Raw genomic sequence first — 17,958 nt, 5'->3', positions numbered from 1 at the left:
TACTGGCAATGTTGGCTGCTTCAAGCTGGGAGTTACGGGTAGACGTCACATTTCTAAGCTCCTACCACATGAGGGTCTGTGCTTCCCGGTACTGACACAGAATCTTGGTGCCTCTGTTGGGATAGACACAACCATTGGTGTAGAATGACAAGTAGCATTTCTGCAGTATTCTTCTAAGTACTGTACAGACATGTAAGAAGACATGGGCTCTCACTGACTTTCTTGGAGTGTCCTGTTAATTCAGCCTGCAACTTCAGTGCTTCAGGGAAAGGGGCAAAGACCAGCTTCCTGCCTGAACCACCTCCTATTCCTTCTGCAACTATTAAAGCATTACTAAAACCAAGAATGGTGAGAAAACTGAATAAATTAAGTTAGTTTAATTTTACCAGTAACTTCAGAAATTAACCTATTGATAAAGTAATGACAGTAGAATAAGACACTTTCTGAGCAGCTGAGTGTGTTGGGCTATAGAGTTATGTGCAGCTGCCTGAAGAATCTCCAAAGAGGGCTCCCAAAACTTCAAACAGAGTTAGCCTTTTCCAGAGTGGTGGGATAAACACGTGTCAAGATATAATCTTGATATTTTGATAGAATTAGAATTGTAAACCCGGAGCCAGCCACTTAGTTGATACAGTGAAATAGGCCTCCATGTCCCTTAGTCAGGCTTTAGTGTATTTATCACAGTTGAAAATTATACTTCGAGCCTTATTTAATAAGAGTGCGTGGCACCTTAACTAAGAGCTAGCAAATTGTTGAACATTTAAACTGTAACTTCATCAGGCTTTTGCAGCTGTTTATATTGTTAATATTTGGAAGAGATACAGGGCATATACACCTATATGATGATGGGCTGAACTACTCAACCTAGTTTGGGCCACAAGGCCCCCTTTTGAATTAAGCTTTTTCTATGTAATAAGGAGGGTGGAAAGTGCTTGACTGATCCCCTTGCTCCCACTACTGGGATGCCAGGAGAAAGTTAATCTTTTATTCTTGACTTAGAGATGCCCAAATTGGGATAATGCAATTCCAAAAGTCCTTCTGTTTGTCTGCAGAAAGATTCTAACGAGCCAGGAGTTACATGAAGTGAAAGTGTCCCTCACTCCTCATACAAACTAGCTGACAAGTTGGCATTACGTTCAGTTCACAACACTCACTTTTGCTAATATGCAGCTTTTCTTTTCGTCCTCCCCATTCCCTGTTATGCCTTCCTGATGGAAGGACTCTGGCCACAGACAGGCTGTTCCTGCTCAGAGTAGTCTAGTTGGAGCAGGGCTGTATTTGCAGAGCAGTTACTCAGGTGCCATCCCAAAACAGTATCGTGGTTGTATTTATCCAGAGGAATAGGGTGGTTGGAAAACCAGATAATGCAGCTGCCATGGACCATGCAGAGAAACATACAGCAGGACACACCAAATGACACCGTCAGCTACTTCTGTCAAGACTAGTAACTCAGGGCTGGCTCTGAAAGATGTAAGCAAACGCCTTTGGGTCTGCTCAGGGGTCTTGCCACCAAGCTCCAGGGCTGGGAGATCTTACTTGTGGGCAGCTGCAGAGGAAAGGCCAGTCCAGCTCCGCACTGAGCAGTCCATCAAGGCTTGTTGCTCCTGCCCAGACACACTGTGGAGCTCCACTTGCACTTCAGTCCCTTCGGACAGGTACCGAAGGGCTTCATAATCAGCTGGTTGTCAATAGCACACAGGTATAAAGTGGCAGGAGGTGGCACCCAAGAACGTGTAAGACCAACGCAACTGTTTGTGTACACCGTGAGTGCCTTCTGTTATACAGGCATACTTGCCAATACAAAGCTCCCAATATTTACTAGCTGCCTAAAAATCGGATGATGTTATGATGAAGAGCAGTAGTAGTACCACCCAGCTGGGCCCACGTCGCGGTGCTCCTGCAAGGAGATGACAGGCTCCTTTGCAGGCAGGGGCTAGTGTAGTTGCGTTGGCCTTCTCAACAGCTCCATCCTGCACAGCAGACCCTTGTTACAGACGTGATCTAAATACATAGAAATACTTGTTATCTGCTGCAAGATACTCATGCACTTGTCTGGAGGATAAGAGAGAAAGTGCTAAAGCACAAGAGCCAGTAGAAACTACAATTTATTGGTACAATTATTTGGCCACAAGTTGTGTCCTTTAGACAAAAGAATTATGGAATAAGTACACATAGTCTTTGTAGTTTTTAATAAAGAGTTGTTATTTTTCCATGGCCTTAAATACTAATATAAATTAAATACTATATAGGTATGTCAATAGGTTATTGATAGTCACTCTGTCAGTAGTTTCAGTTCTGAGCCATCCAAACTAATTATTGCTCTGAAACATAAAAAGGCTAAAAAGATTAAAAGAGAAGGCCAATAATGCAGCTTCCTTTTTCATTTTCAGTTAAGGATTAAAACACAGACTTCCTTAGGAAAATAGCATTTCAGTGTCAGCTATGTGATTTCAGTAGGGTCTGTTGAAGTTAGAGTTGTACAAAAGTTGAAATTGTTTTTTGCTGCCTGGAATTAAGGCAGTATCCTAATAAAGTTTTCACCCTTACAGCTCTATTCAAGTTTCAGCAGTTGGTACTGTTGCGTAGTTTTATAAGAAACCCCATTGTGGTGTGATTTGTTATAAAGTGGGTGAACCCCCCCCCACCCCCAGCTGCAGATTTTAGGACATGGAGAATGACTTTTCCAGTTAATACTCTATTATTCAAAATCAAGATTTAAATTTTGAAACTGTAATTTAGACTTTCTATCTATCATCTGCTTTGTCTCCAAGATCCCAGTCACTAAAGGAAAGAGTCCTGTTGTCCTGCAGACAATAATCAATAACATATTTCAGAGAAACATGCAGTAGACCTTATAATAAACTGTTGCAGATACAAGCTTCTGCCAGAAGATACTTCCTGACCTTTGTCATTTCTGAATGAATCGTTGCTCTATTTATCAACTCTGCTTAATACAAACAAAGAGCTAATTATGGCTATTTTTTTTTCCACCTTTACTGAATATATTTGTGATTTCTGTAAAAATACTCATCGTCTTGGCTTCTGAAAAAAAGAGAACATATTATCCATTACCATCTCAATAGAAGTGATTTAAATAACTGTGATGATTATCTGTAGGACTTTACGTTAACTAAAGCACTTATTCCTATTCAAAATCTATTTGACAGCTTTGATCAGAGTGGTGAGCGTAGGGGAAATGATCCTCACCAGCTTCTGTTCCTCTTCTTGATTGCTTTCCTTACTTTTGTGGAGCTGCCTTCTTTATAAGTACTTAAGGGTTTTGTTGAAGGGGCACGGCTATGCCAGGCTCAGGGCGCCGATGTGTTAGCGCTGTAGCTGCACACAGTGGAAGCCCCGCCTCGCCCGAGAGCACAGCTGACGTGTATGGTACGAAGGGGTGGAAGGGCGGGGGTTCTGTACCCACGCTAAGGGTATCTGCTGTAATCCTCTGCAGACCAAACGTCCGGAGAGATTTGATCCCTTCAGATATACAGCGTCATTCTTGGGATTGTTTTTTATTCATACAGCTTGCCTAGAGAAGTGGCAGTTTCCAGAACAGCAGAGCGGAGTCTTCCTTGATTGCTGGTTGAGGAATGACAGGACTGTGCAGTCTGACTGCAGGTGGTGGCAATTCCCCAGCTCACCACCAAAGATCTTTCCCATTTTCAGGCTTTCTTTCCCTTAGCAGTGGGCTAAGCTACTTCCTGAACGCATCAGCCGATGCTTAGTGCCCTGCATGTGCCTGACAAGTGTGCTTGATGCAGAAAGCTTCATACGTTTAGGGTACCACAGAACTCACAATATTGTAGAGCACTTTGTAGCACAATGGGGTACCAACATACACGTACCTACCGCAGAGTATTTGCTTACAGAAGAGAAACCTTTCAAATTTAGAATCACAGTCATTCAGCTAATTGGGGCTCCAGTGGTAACAAGCTTGTAATAAGCTCCTTCCATGGCCATCAGTTCATCATGAGTGCCCCTTTCAATGATGAGTCCTTGCGACATCACAGCGATGATGTCGGCGTTCTGGATCGTGGACAAGCGGTGGGCAATGACGATGCAGGTACGCCCTTCTCTGGCCTTATCCAGTGCTGCCTGCACAGTCTAAAGGCAACAGACAAAGTGTCCGAGTGAAAATATGCAAACCAAATCGGGGCTCAGAGCTGGAGAAATCTGATGGCTGCAGGTTAATTACCCATATTGTGCAACGCTTGCAAAAGTGACTACGAGGCTAAATCAAAGGTTATGTTACCGGTGTGCTTAGCTGGGTCATGAACTCAGTTTATTCGCAGTACGAAGAAGGGACGGGTAAACATAGTCAGCAGTAGAAATTAAGGCAGGCCTTTATTCAGCTGACATGCTGAATATCAGCTCAGTGTGGATATGTTTGTAAATTTCCACCATTTCTCTAATCTCTGAGTGTAACCAAGCTACGCAAATTATTGCCCAAGTTCTTGGGCCCCTCACCGCTGTTTTTATTGAATATGCAGGCTCATCGTTCATATGCTTGAATACATTTTTGTTTGTTTGTTTGTTTGTTTTTTAATGTGTGGAAGCTATATTTATGAAACATTCCCACTGAATGCTTTGAAACCCAGGGAATGAGTATGCACATTTCTGCAAAAGTGCTGCCTCTCACTGGCAGTCTAAGAGCCCTTGTAGCTGGCTGCTTTTTGTATCGCTGTGCTTCCTGGATCTTTCGAAAAGATCATTAAAGGTGTAAGTGCTGAATTAACAATGTGGAATAATGCTGTGGTCGTGTAGTGGAGTACATCAGGGTGTTCTCTCTAGAACAGAAAAAGGCCTTGTACGTTGTAAGCCATTGTATTAACTTTCCCTTATTGCTTATCACTGTGCATCTGTTTACCTTTTCACTTTCTGTGTCTAAGGCAGATGTAGCTTCATCCAGTAATAAAATTTTAGGATCTCGTATGACGGCCCTCGCTATAGCAATGCGTTGTTTTTGCCCACGAGACAGCTGGGATCCTTGAGCCCCAACATTAGTTTCATATTTCTGAAAAATATAAAAAAGGAAGAATTTATACAGGTGTAAGCAAACACACCAGTACACAACCTGAAGGAAGAGCAGGAGGAGAGAGGCAAGAGCGCTGACCATTGCTGCCTCCTCCTTAAAAAACCCGGCAATGCAGAAATACTGTGCGAGTGATACACGTCTGGGGAGGCGTTTCTGAGCCATGCTTTGCAGTACGCATGGCCCAGGGGCCCAGGCAGTATGGTGACGGGCCTGGAAGAAAAATTCGACAGCAAGATGTTGGCTGATTTGTCTGAGGCAAAAGAAATCCTCCCACCCTAGGTTTGGAAGAAGAGGCTAAAAGTGATTTAAGGGCCTTCTGGACAAGTGTTTTCTTTGGGTGCCTAAATTGTATCCATACCTTTTGTGTTCTTCCGATTTATATTTCTATGATTTCAGTGCATTTAAATACTTCTTAAGTGCACGTAAGCAGCCAGCTTCAAATATTTTTGTCTAAGTATCATGCCCTAGTCACAAGGCAAATCTCCCACAGCTGGGAGCAGGATTTGTATTTCCTGACTCAGTGTAACGCTTTGACTGCTGAACTGTGCTGCTGCTTCTTTCCTGTCCATGGCTTTGAAAAATCTTCCCTTTTCTCCTAGTTCAGAGTTGTAACTGCTGGTTTCAGTTTTATAAATATTTGCCTACTGTGTAAAAATCCAGTAGCAACTCACGCCCAAACTCTCCGGAACGTAATGAATGGTCATGACACCCTCTTTGTTCCTACTGCTATAGCTGTAAAAGTAAATAAAAAGTATACATGTGTAGCGACGTTAACTGGGTTTGGAGCAACTCCTGCTGCAATGAACACCGAGCAGCCTGTTTGCAGTTCCACAGCCAAGGCCTCGTGGGTACTTACATCAGGCAGTGACATGACAAAATCATGCAGCTGAGCCTTCTGGGCCGCTTCTATGACTTTTTCCATCGTCGCCTCTTTGGTGTTACTGCCATATTTGATATTATCAGCAATGCTGGAGTCAAATAGCACAGGCTCCTGGGACACTATTCCAATTTTTGATCTAAGAAACTGTACATTTATTTTCTTGGTGTCGTGTCCATCTATTAACTACCAGGAAATAGGAGAAAACTTGAAACATCATTCGAAAACAACAGCCCGAAAAACCCAAATAGCTGATAGCAAAACTAGATGATTTAGCCATATTACTAAAACGCAGACACAACTGACTTTTAAAGTGATTTGAAGAATCTGCTTATATTTGACTCCTTTTGCATGATGTGTATTTTCTGGGTATGTCTGTGATCCAGCCAAACACGAGACCATTTGCTTAATCTTAAGTCCAAGTGAACTATTTAATGGCTTAAGGTTAGGCACATGCTTTGTTGCCTTCCTGGCATAGTGATCACCACACTTACTTCTTCCAGAGAAAGAGAAATCAAGCTAGATTGAACAACTGGAAGTTAAATCTAGACAAATTCAACCTGCAAAGAAGCTGCATGTTGACGCTGTATATTTAGGGACGTTCCAGACTCTTTGTTGCTCCATTCAGACTTGATTTTTCCTTGTGCTCCCACAATGTACACCACACTTTATACGTTTCATACAGGAGCTACGAAGGTGAGTGCCTATGGCCTACATAATGCACAAGGGTACACCTGAGGCTTGTAGTATTCTGATCTTGCCCAAATACATCTGAGATGATACTCGGGAATTGTCCGAGCAGTCCACATTTGTTTGAGAAGGAGCTGAAGCCCCAGGCTGCACATGTACGTGCCACCACTGCTAGGCTGCACAGTAGGACGCATTCAGAAGAGTCCTTGTAGCATTCCTGAAAACAATAGCACGCAAACCACGGTTCCTTTGCTTACCACACTTCCTTTCTCAGGGTCATAGAAACGCTCCAGAAGCTGGACACTGGTGCTCTTACCACAGCCGCTACTTCCAACAAATGCCAAAGTCTGTCCAGGCTTAACAGCTACAGAGAGTCCTTTCAGGACCTGAATATCAGGCCGAGAAGGGTATGTGAATTTACAGTTAAGAAATTCAATGCTTCCCTTGAAATCATCCTGGTGGAAAAAAGTGAGACAGAGGATACAATGAGCTCGAGCTCAAAACTGAGTTGCAAAGTACAAAGTAACTCAGATTCCATTCTTGCATCTCTTATTTAAAATATGACATTTGTGCTTGTGAAATTAGCCCAGAAAGCGGGATAAAAACCGTACTGCAGTAGCTGTCCTAGAGATGAAGCCATTAGTCATAACACTATTGCTCTGCTTATGCTTCCCCGTACTGCACTGGTCAGAGACATCAATTGGAAATAGGATTGCCTTGCAAATGGGTAAGTTTTTCAGTTTAATACAGACACTGTGTAAGTGTAAATTTGGCAACAGCCCAAATACATTTGTGCAAAAAGCTGGATTTGGTAAAAAAAGTAAAATCAATTGAACTTTGCAACATTAAAACAATACATGAATTCAGGTCAGTTTTCCCAGAACTCTAAAATCTCTTTTACAAAACTCTGAAGGGAATCAAGAGACTTTATTTTCATGGTTCGAAGCAAAATACTTAATGTATTTAGTTCATAACAATTATTTCAAGTTTTCATTTAATTCTGAAAAAAATAAGTTAAATGAAAAATAAGCTATTTGAATTTTCTGGGTCTGACTTTTCAATTCACCGAAAATTGAGCATTTTCATGTTGTCTGACTCAAAGATGATTCGCCTCCTCCTGAACACCCCCAACATTTTGATGTGAATGGGAAAAAGCCTCTATTATAAGCTAGTGAGAGTCAGGTTTATGTGCGAACTGTAGAGCAGAAAGATAAAACATGCTGTTCCGTGAGTTATCTAAATTGGTCCTATTGCAATTTACAGGAGTTTTACACTGACAAATTCCTAATAGCCACACTTTATATTACTCTTGCTGTCTAGTACAGAGCTCCCTGCTTCCAAAAGAGCAAAGACAAGTAACAATTACACAATCAGCGTAACCTTCTTGTAAAGCAGTGATCCTCATTGACTTATAAGTCGTTAGTGCAACTTCAGTGCTTATATTGAGCTGAACGACATCAATTACTCATCTCCGCTCTTACCCATTTTTCCCCTTTTTCACTGTAAACACTGATTTTAGGAAGCTGATCGACCAGTTGAAAAAAGCGTGCAGCAGATGTTTTGGCTTTGGCATAGTTTGGCGTATAGGAAGAAGCTCTTCCCAAAGCAGTTCCGCTGGTCACAATAGCAGAGATCACCCTGCGGGGAAGGGGGACACGGTCATTCTGGGGAAGCCATCGGGAAACTGAACACTACACCGAGACCAGCGCTTTCTGGAGAGGAGCCTGCTCCTGGCTCCAGGCAGGCTCTCACCTGAACACAAAGCTGTAATGGAGTCCTTCAGTGTCAACTAGAAACCCTCCGTATCTGTAAGAGACAGCGTTGGCAATGAACACTATGCTCTGGGCAAAGCCAAAGCAGAGTCCGTAAACATGTGCTTTTTTGATGGCAGCTCTATAGGGCATATCCAGGTGCTTCTCAAAATTGTTGATAAACATTTTCTCTTTCCCTATCCCAGCTACAGTCCTGATGTTAGAGAGGGCTTCACTGGAAATCTGGAGGAGAAAAAAAAAAAAGGTAAAAGCTCCTAATTTTCAGTTGGAAAAGTAGAGTATGCCCTTTCACAAATGCATGATTCTTTCATGAACACAGGGCACTAATGCCATGTATAAATTGATTCAGATATGATACACACTGGTCCAAATATCAGCCAACCTAAAGAGAAACTCTCCTGCAAGCAATTCTCTACTAACATCCTCGATAGTAATGCTCTGTCTGCTCCACTAGAGCTAAGTTACTGTAAGCACACTTAGGAAATTGGGCACATGCTCTCACTTGTCACTTATTTCACGTAATGTGAATAAATGGGACATCCACAAAAGCAAAAATAACAGGTTTTAGGAACACTGTTATTTCCTTGATTGCATGCATTTATTAATTAAAGATGTTTATTTCAATTATTTGTTTTACTTATAGCAATAGTCAGAGAGTTAGAAGGGATGCTATCCCCAACTTCTGTTTCATAAATTAAAACCACTTGAATTTACTATGTTTCCTCACGTGCTCACCCTCCCTCTTTCTCTTGTTTATGTCCAAAAAGCCTGATGAGATGGAACATATAAATGGAGGGTGACACCTTGATTCCTCTAACATCAGTGACACAATTTCCAGGATTTTTACCTTGTACATAGGCAAAGAGTAAGCAAATGCTTGCCTATGTACGTAGAAAAATCCAACACAGGAAATTATGAGATAATTCCTGTGGAAACTTCTCTGGAGCTTTAATTAATTGTAGGCTTTATATTGTGCTTTGTTGCCAGTCAGAATTTGGGTTTCAGCATGTAGGAAGAGATCTGAATACAAATCATTAAAAATATTCCATCCAATTTCAGGTTTTTTTCCTGGCCAAAACTGAGAGTCAAATCTCTTGCATTATCATACAATGTGAAGGAGCGGATAAGTAGGCACTGTGAATTGGATTGTTCAGACTGTGCTTTTCCATGTTTAGCATGGCTGATGAGCAATCTCTGTGGAAGAACTCAGAATGTTTAGCATTTGGATGCAGTGCTGACAAATTAGAAAATAACACCAGACATAATCAGTCATCTCCAAAACTGCTGAAGCATTGAGTGCCCTTTTCATCCCAGCCTCTGGGTCATTCTGTTGAATAAAAGCTGATGCCTTGACTCATTAGTGAAGTTTCTCTCCTTGTCAAGACAGTATTTTGATTTATCACTTTTTGCAAATAATTAAATCTTTCTGAATGTGGGCAATTGGTCAGGTCTTAATTCTTCCTTGGCTTTCTGGAATTGAAGATTGTTCCTAACAGCACTCAACAGTGGCCCATAAATGTATTCACTTGATTAGTGATGCCAAAGTCAAGTGATACTAATTCACATAATAGCTTTTGTGCGGTTTTAAAAAAAAAAATCTCCAGAAGTCTGCATGTGTAGGTAGCCAACATGATTTTTTTAAGTTCTATGCCCCCAGTCATGACATACTTCTTTAAATCACACCCAGCAATGGGAATTGGGAGCTGAAGATTTGCTTCTTCAGGAGAAGTCAAAAAGGGGGGTGGCAGGCTGCGCTAGCTGCAGCAGGCAATGGGAAAGAAACAGCCATTAGCTGCAGAGCTGAACAGGGCAAAGGGCTCCAGTCCATGTGTTTGCTGCACAGATGAAGGTCAAGAGGAGGCTGAAGACGGTTGAGAGCTCAGATGGGTAGAGGGAAGGTTCAGATGGCGCAGGGTGGAAGGTGGGCTGGGTAAGACATTTGGTGGGCAGGACTTTAATGTAGGAAGGAGGAGGATAGGGAGGAGTGGGAACTCTGCAGGAGTCATTTTAGGATGGGCAAAAGTAGCTCTGCAGAAGGAAAATCTGAGGCTTTGAGAGGGCCTGCAAAGCTTACTTTTTCTGATGCTGGAAATATGGCAGCCTAAAGCAGGGGAGAAGGCCCAGGCATTACTCTGAGCAGGGTAACCTGAGGTAGTCTTCCCCATATTGCCTGTCTTCTAAATCCCCTGTGTTTCTGATGCAGTTGAGCTTCTGCACAGTTGAACTAGGTATATTTAAAAAGTAGCAGATTCTGGGTCATGTGCCAGAGCTTAGTGACGCAGAACTAAAGTCAAAGGAGTTTGAGTGTTTCAAAGGCAGCAGACCTGCATAGGAGTGAACTTGTGAGAAAACGGCATTCCTTTCTCTGTGTCCCTACCTTTTCCTTGTTTGGTACATGGACAGGAAGTCTGCTCAGCCAGTGCAAACTACATAAACCTATTCTCAGTCTTCGAGGTGAGGCAGTTCGCAGGGTCTTGCAGCCAACAGAGCATGGGATGCTGCTAACCGTGATACTGGAGCTAGAGTAACAAGGAGGAGGGCTTTAGCCAGGGGTCACTGAACACCAGATGCATTCTTTCCAGGGAAAGGGATTTCCTTCCTCATGTCCCATGCTTGTTGGTTTAATACCCACACAAGTGTGTTTTCACCATGGAGCAAAATTAAAGTATTATAAGAAAGTGCTATGTCTCCTGTTACAAATTAACAGAAAAAGGGTTAATGCTTATCTGAATTTAAAAAAATAAAGATTTATATAGTAGCTGAGAAATGAGAATTGATAGAATTTTGACCCTTAAAATCCATACACAAAAATAAAGTTATGCCTGTGATCTAGCAGCACACATTGATGGAGAAGCTGGTAAGCTAGTAGGGCCCACTGAAGGAACAATTCTACTCTCTCTAAAATCCATGTACTCATCTGAGGTTCAGTGCCGAATTCTCAGATGTGAGGATTTCTAGGTCAACAAGTATCACTGCTTACTGAGGACAGCATAATCACAGGGCATCAACAAATGGGTATTTAAATAAAACCCGACAAAGGTGGAACAGGCTGCTGAGAGATCTGTGTCTGCCAATTAGGTCCAATAACTTTTGAAAAGCCAGTCACATGCCATGCAGCAAGTGCTTTTGCAGTTAGGGAGTTCCCAATGGTGTTTCAGTGGTTTGACAAGCTGAAATATTACAACTTATTTGCAAAACATTGCCAGTTTGATTACATTTGAGTTACTGATGGTCCCAAACGCCTGATTTTTCAACTACCCGTGACTGCAAATACAAATTAGTTTTTAAATAATGTTACCCGTCCAGTAGCTTCCAGCGCTTTCTTGTCCTGAGAGGCAAATCCTGTCAGCATTTTAGCCTGCACAGCTCCAGATAAGGCCAAAAATGGCAGGAAACACAGTATAACTAAACTCAGTTTCCAGCTGAAGTAGAAAGCAATGATCATGGCCACTACAATGTTGGTAAAGGAATTGACAATCATTCCTATCTGCGATCCAGTTGCCTTCAAAGAAAAGAAACAGAGGTGACTGACTTGTACTCCAATAGTAACTTCAATAATCTTTGAATAAATTTGCCTCTAAAACTTTAGAAAACTCTAAAAGATATTAAAATATCATAAGGCACCAACGGCTGCTGACGGCACTGGAATTTAGCCAGTTTGGATATACTGTTTCCACTTAATTGTATCAAGAGAAGGACTGCAAATGTCCAATATTCCTTTCACCACCAAACTTTCCATTGAGAACTCAGAAAATTGTTCCCAATGATTGTGCGAAAGGTAATCTAACTATTGAAATTAGTTCCCTTGGTTCCCTGGGGAATCATCTGAGTTATCTGTTTAGCCCCTACATTTATCCATCTAGATTTAAATAATAAACAGAACCCTTTTGCAACTTAACGACAAAGTCTCAGCTGTGCTAAAATCAGTAAGAAACATCACTGAGAAAGGATGAATTAAAGTTGCACTTCTGCCTGTCTCTTTATTAAGGAAAAATTTTAAATACACCTTTGACATCACCTTTATTGAATGCATTCATCTTCTCCTTATGTACTTCAAGAATACTATTCTTTGTAATAAACTTGATTTATTTACTCAAAAGTTATTTCCTTTCATAGCAGTAAACAGCAGCCCTAGATAGGAACTAGATTGCTACGTATTAGAAAAAAAAAATACATTTGATATCCTTGATCATTTTCAGTCGAATTCATTTGCACGATGTGAACTTGCAGCACAAAATGCTCATCACCTACTCCTCCTCTGACCTGCAGCAATAGGGCGAGGTGCCTCGGGCCTGGCCACGGTGGAAGGTACACCTCCCAGCTCTGCAGAGGCTACCAAAAGGAGCAGCCACAGGGCTGCTCTTACCTGGATCCTGCAGCTCTAACACCCCACACACACTCCAGGAGTCCACTTCTTACTCCTGGTGCAGATGTAGACATTTTCAGACCCCAGACACTTGCGTGCATCTTCTCACCTTCAGCTCGCTCTGCAATAGCAGCAGTTGGCTAAGCTCTGCATCAGGCAGTGGAAGATGGAGGACACCGCTGCCTAAGCAGCTCTGTTTTTTTCCCCTGGAGCTGTGGGTTGAATGGCTGTGCCCCACTGCTCTACGTGTGCTTATAACAAAGATGTCCCTTAGGAGGCTATTAAATGGTTCAGTCAGTGTTTTACAAGTTTGTTTATTTCAATTAAAATATGCCCTGTAAGTGCCTGTAAGGGCTGAAGAGGTTTGCAGCTGGTTTCTCTGATTCTGTAGAAATTGCTGCTGACAGGGGTTTTGGGAACCTCTTCTCTCATTTGCCTTTTAAATTCTTAAAACCTCCATTAATAGTTTTTAAAAACTAACCTACCGTCTTCAGTCAAGCTGAAACAGAACAATTTTTCTAACAGAAATCTGTATGTTTCCTTCTTCATTTCTAGAAAATTGCTTGCATTGGAGCCAAGTAAAATGGCATCTGACTCACTTCTACCAAAGCATCAGTTCAGTTAGGCAACATTTATAGCTCAGCATGATTTAACCCTCACCCACTAAGGAACACAATGCAAGGAGTTAGTGGTTCACTTTCCCAAACAATAAGTCACACTGAAACTGGCTGCATGATTCCCCAGCTGGAGCACCAGCCAGTACTGTAAACTGTTTTTTCAAGTGGACTGTCAGTTTAAATCAAAAGTGTCACAACAAGCACAATACCATGCTGAAAACTTGAAAACATGATTAGTGATGAATCTCATTAAAATACTAGTCTGACATGTTTTTGAAATAAACACCTAAGCATTGTGGCAAAAAGCTAATTCATCTCCAGAAAAAAGAAATTAAAACTTTTGCACTGGATGCTCCTTCCCGTTCCATTGATGGTTGGTATTTTATTGATTTTTGTGTTCTTGTTCTGGTAATACAGGCAGGAATAACAGGCAGTAAATTGTGACCCTATTGGTGCTTTTCGGCAAATACAGTGATAATAGTTCCAGATTGACCGTCTATTATAAATAGAAACAGCGTAACAGACTGACCAAGGACTGATCGACACTGACCTCGCTGGTTGCATGCTAGCTAATTTCTGTGACAACGTGCCAAAATAGGCCTTCAGTCAGTGCTTATGGTAAAATGACTGCTCAGCTACCAGGTCTTACCCCTTGGACCTGTGAGGCATCTGTTGCAAGTCTTGTGGTCAAAGCACCAGGGCTGTTCTTCCGGTCATCAAACCAACCAATGTCTTGCCCTAGCATAGCCTGGAAACCAATTTTCCTTAACCGTCTTGTAAGCAGCTCACCAGACTTGGCAAAGGTGTATCCCTGGGGTGCATAAGAATAAATACAAATATGGAACAGAAAGAGATACCCACAGAGTAAGGGATCAGAAACAGAATTTACCCATACTGGACTGCTATTACCTGTAGAAACTGTGTGAAAAATGAAAGAATTCCAACAAAGACAAAGAGCAGGCAGACACCATCGATCTGGATTCTTCGTTCTTCTTCATCAAGAATGGAGAAGGTCTTTGAAAAAACATGGGTGGCATCGTATTAGAAGTGTCAGTTTTGCTGTGTGTGAAGTTTCTTCATGATTCCCTATTGCCAAGTGCAGAAGCCCACCCTAGAACCAAAGCCAGAACACAGAGCTCTCCCTCACCCCCTGCTAAGGCCCGATTCCTTATTTTTCCTAAGGTGAGCCTGGGTACAACATAATGCTTTTTACTCCTGTTAGACAACAAGTTTGTTATACTCGGTGTCTGCACATACTGCTATTACTTGTTGCCCATCCCTAGCTATAATTAATCAGTCATCCCCCCACTCTAAACAAGATCCAGTGTGATAACCACAGAATAGCAATGAAATAAATAGCATAGCGACAAAGCAACAGTGTGGCAGCTCCCTTACCTCCTCTCTAATCTACGCCAATTGCAACTTTATTGAGCCATACAAAATGAAGTCTGTGTAAATAATTATACCCTAGCATGACTCTCCTTGCACAACACTAACGGGTGCTATAATTGCTATAGGAAGGCTTCAAGAGGAACCTATTGTCTTTTACTGAAGGAGTGTGGATACGAGCTATTCGCTTACTGCCGGGTACTTGAGAAAAAGCATTAGTGCTTAAAGTAGAGCCTCTCCATCCCATTCTGCTCCAGTCTCCATGGTATTTTCCTTTTATCTCTTGTTCTTAATATCTGGTCTTTTTCAACACCTGTCAGCGTTACTGGCTGCTGCTGAAGTAGTGGTCCAAATCTAAGTAGCCATCCTTTTGCAATTCCTTTCAGTCAGAGCAGTTGATATGTAGGTCAGTTAACCTACCTGAAGTTGTTAAACTACTTCAGCTACTTGCAGGTATAAGTCACAGCTCATGTTTGTACTTCTCCACTAATCTTAAATTAATTCTGGATTTCACAGGTAAAAATTACTATAAATTGACTAATCTCCCAATCTGTTATCTGTAAGGTGCAATTAAAAATAACTTGTGCATTTGACTTTTATTTATATCAAAACCAGCTTAAATTCTCCTAGGTATGTATTTAACAGTAGAAAGAGAAGAAGGCATTTTCATTACAGCTGCAAAATACAAAAATTCCACAAAAATAAACTTAAGTACTAGTCTTAAAAGGTCAACCCAAGTTATTTACAGTTCAAGGTGAGATATGCATCAAAGTAACAGAGAGGAATTAGAGCATGAATTTGAGAAAAAGAAATAGCTGTTCTCTACCAGGAATTCCACTTCAAGTATTTTAACTTTGAAGCAGTTTATATTTTATTTGAGCAGAAAATCTGGATAAATATCAGTAAATATTTGACTTTGTATATCAGTACCTTGGCAACAAAATAAATCCTGCAAAATCCAAAATGATAATATCAAAATGGCACTTGGTGTTTCAAGCTAAGAGCTGTTCCAATGCCATGCTGTCTGATCAGTAGCAAGGTTTACTTTCTCAGCAATATTACTTTCTCAGATTAATCTTTGTTTTAAAAAAAAAAAATCACCAGGTATGTTTTAATCTGTCATAAGAAGAACAATACATATAATGGTCTGCTGCTGTTCCTATTCCCTTAATGAAATCCACTGTACATTCAGTAATTCATGTTTGATCCTGAATTGAACAGGCTGTGAGCAGATTTCATCTATCTTTGTAACTTATGTATCTAGAAAAGATACAGCTGTTTTTGTTTGGTTTTTTTTTTTCTGTAGGAAATATTCTAGTTAAACACTTGGACAGAATGAGATACGAGGTGAACTCAGTGCATGCATAAACTGTGTCCTACGAGGATTCTGGATTTTAGAATTGCTGTGATGGTATTTTCTGTATCATCATGGTATGCAATATCTAGACATGAATGGGAAAATGCACTTCATAGTACTGGTCACGCTACATGCATAGCTAGCCTAAAACGTAACCAGGGGAATAACTAACTACTCATCATTGTGAACATTTGTTAACATGTATGTCATGTTAATCACAGCGCTGTGGTACTTTTTCACATGAAAAAACATCAGCAAAATCTCTGTTGAAATGAATAGGAATTCTAATGAGTAAAACGAATAAACAGTATGATAAACACAGTATGTGATGGATCGTAATAAATATATAGTTGTGAAGTGGGATGAAAAACACTACTCTCCAGAGATGCTGATGGCTTTTTCACAAGTGATTTGCATGCTGTCTCTGCACAGTCATCCAGAAACACTGGGATGGCCCCATACAGGGGTTGAACTTAACATTTTTTCTTTCCACGCTTAGAAATTTTTCTCTCTAGTTGAATAAATAAATATCAAATACAAGACTGAGCATTGAAAAGAGAGATAAACACTTGCCTTGGGACCCTACAGTGACTCCCAGTAAGTATTTATGCTTGTTATAAATAAATTTTTGTTCATTGCTTCTGTATGGCTAGATGGTAGGCAAGATTAAGTAGGAGTCTTCATTTCAAGAAAGTCAGAGGCAACACAGTTCCTGATTTCAGGGAGGCTGGATCCATATGCATGCTTATGAAAGGTGCTCATGAAAAGGGAGAGTGCTGTGAGCCTTTGCTTTAATATTCTATCCATGTCACCCATTGCATTCTCCCTAAACTGAGAGCAATAGCACTTTATAGTCCTACAAAAGGAAATGTGGATAACATTCGTTGGGAAGAGAACTCTGTATTGCAAACAGAGAATTTTTTTTCCCCTTGCAAATCTGTCCTGTAAAATTGAACTATCCCATTCTGCAGCTATCCTAACATGCTCAGCTATGTTTTTGACCTATGTTCTTGATTTTAAAAAATAACACTGATTACAGTAACATGTAGCATGGACAATAGCATCAGGTCTGTAAAAGGACAGAGTTGTTGCTGAGGTGTCCATGTTCAGATTGTATAAGTTTCGGTAGTTTTAGCATGGACTATCTTTTATCTGGGGCCATGGGCTACATGCCCAATAGCAGTCGGAGCACATCTTCCAGTTGAGTTTCACAGGAAAGGATCTGTTTCCCATACTCTGAGACAGTTCCACAGTGGGAACCAAAGCATAGTAAGAAGAAACTACTGAGAAATTTGTTCCAAAGGTACACTTCTGATCTGAACTGATCAGAAGACATATCCAGTATTATCCAGTTCTTCATTCACTTTTTGGGATTAATTTCTGAGAACCTTCAAGGCAGACTTTGCTAAATTTATCCTTTCATTTCATAGCTGTAGGGATTTTTCCCCTCACTTCCGCAGCATATTGGTCCCAGAGTACAAGCCCACGTGTCTGTCACAACATCATTGCAGATATTCAGACAGCTTAGAAAGCAGATGCATATTCCATCTGCCTGACTGCCTTGGCACCAGGCAGAAATGTTTTGAATTTATGAATAATGAAACACAGATGTTGGACTTCGCTCATATTCATTATGGCTTGTTTTTTTCTTGCAGCCTCTCTCCTTTGATGGACTGAGACCTTCAAGGGAAGGAATTCATCCTTGGCAATGAAGGCATTTAGCATCTTGCAGGATGATGTCAGCCCCAGACCTCCTAGTGTCTAGAAAACCTCGCTCAAAAGGAATCAAAGGTTAGATTCATTGCAGAATACACATAGCAGTGTCTCACCTGCTGTCTAGTGAAAGCCACAG

General features: G+C 41.1%; 1 protein-coding gene across 3 annotated transcripts in view; it reads right to left on the bottom strand.

Moving 5' to 3' along the window:
* Positions 1 to 3,906: 3,906 nt before the first annotated feature.
* The window catches only part of ABCB11 (ATP binding cassette subfamily B member 11), a 46,571-nt gene continuing 32,519 nt past the window's right edge, over positions 3,907 to 17,958 (bottom strand). For all 3 annotated transcript variants that reach the window (XM_050899620.1, XM_050899619.1, XM_050899618.1), the window contains 9 exons: positions 14,270 to 14,374; positions 14,010 to 14,171; positions 11,676 to 11,879; positions 8,358 to 8,599; positions 8,087 to 8,243; positions 6,863 to 7,060; positions 5,895 to 6,101; positions 4,871 to 5,017; positions 3,907 to 4,107 (listed from right to left, as the gene is read on the bottom strand). In XM_050899620.1, the coding sequence (XP_050755577.1) occupies positions 3,907 to 4,107; positions 4,871 to 5,017; positions 5,895 to 6,101; positions 6,863 to 7,060; positions 8,087 to 8,243; positions 8,358 to 8,599; positions 11,676 to 11,879; positions 14,010 to 14,171; positions 14,270 to 14,374 (1,623 nt within the window). The remainder of the gene's footprint in view (positions 4,108 to 4,870; positions 5,018 to 5,894; positions 6,102 to 6,862; positions 7,061 to 8,086; positions 8,244 to 8,357; positions 8,600 to 11,675; positions 11,880 to 14,009; positions 14,172 to 14,269; positions 14,375 to 17,958) is intronic.

Source organism: Gymnogyps californianus, chromosome 7 (genome assembly GCF_018139145.2).
Source record: "Gymnogyps californianus isolate 813 chromosome 7, ASM1813914v2, whole genome shotgun sequence".
NCBI lineage: Eukaryota > Metazoa > Chordata > Aves > Accipitriformes > Cathartidae > Gymnogyps > Gymnogyps californianus.
This window is presented reverse-complemented; position numbering and strand designations above follow the sequence as displayed.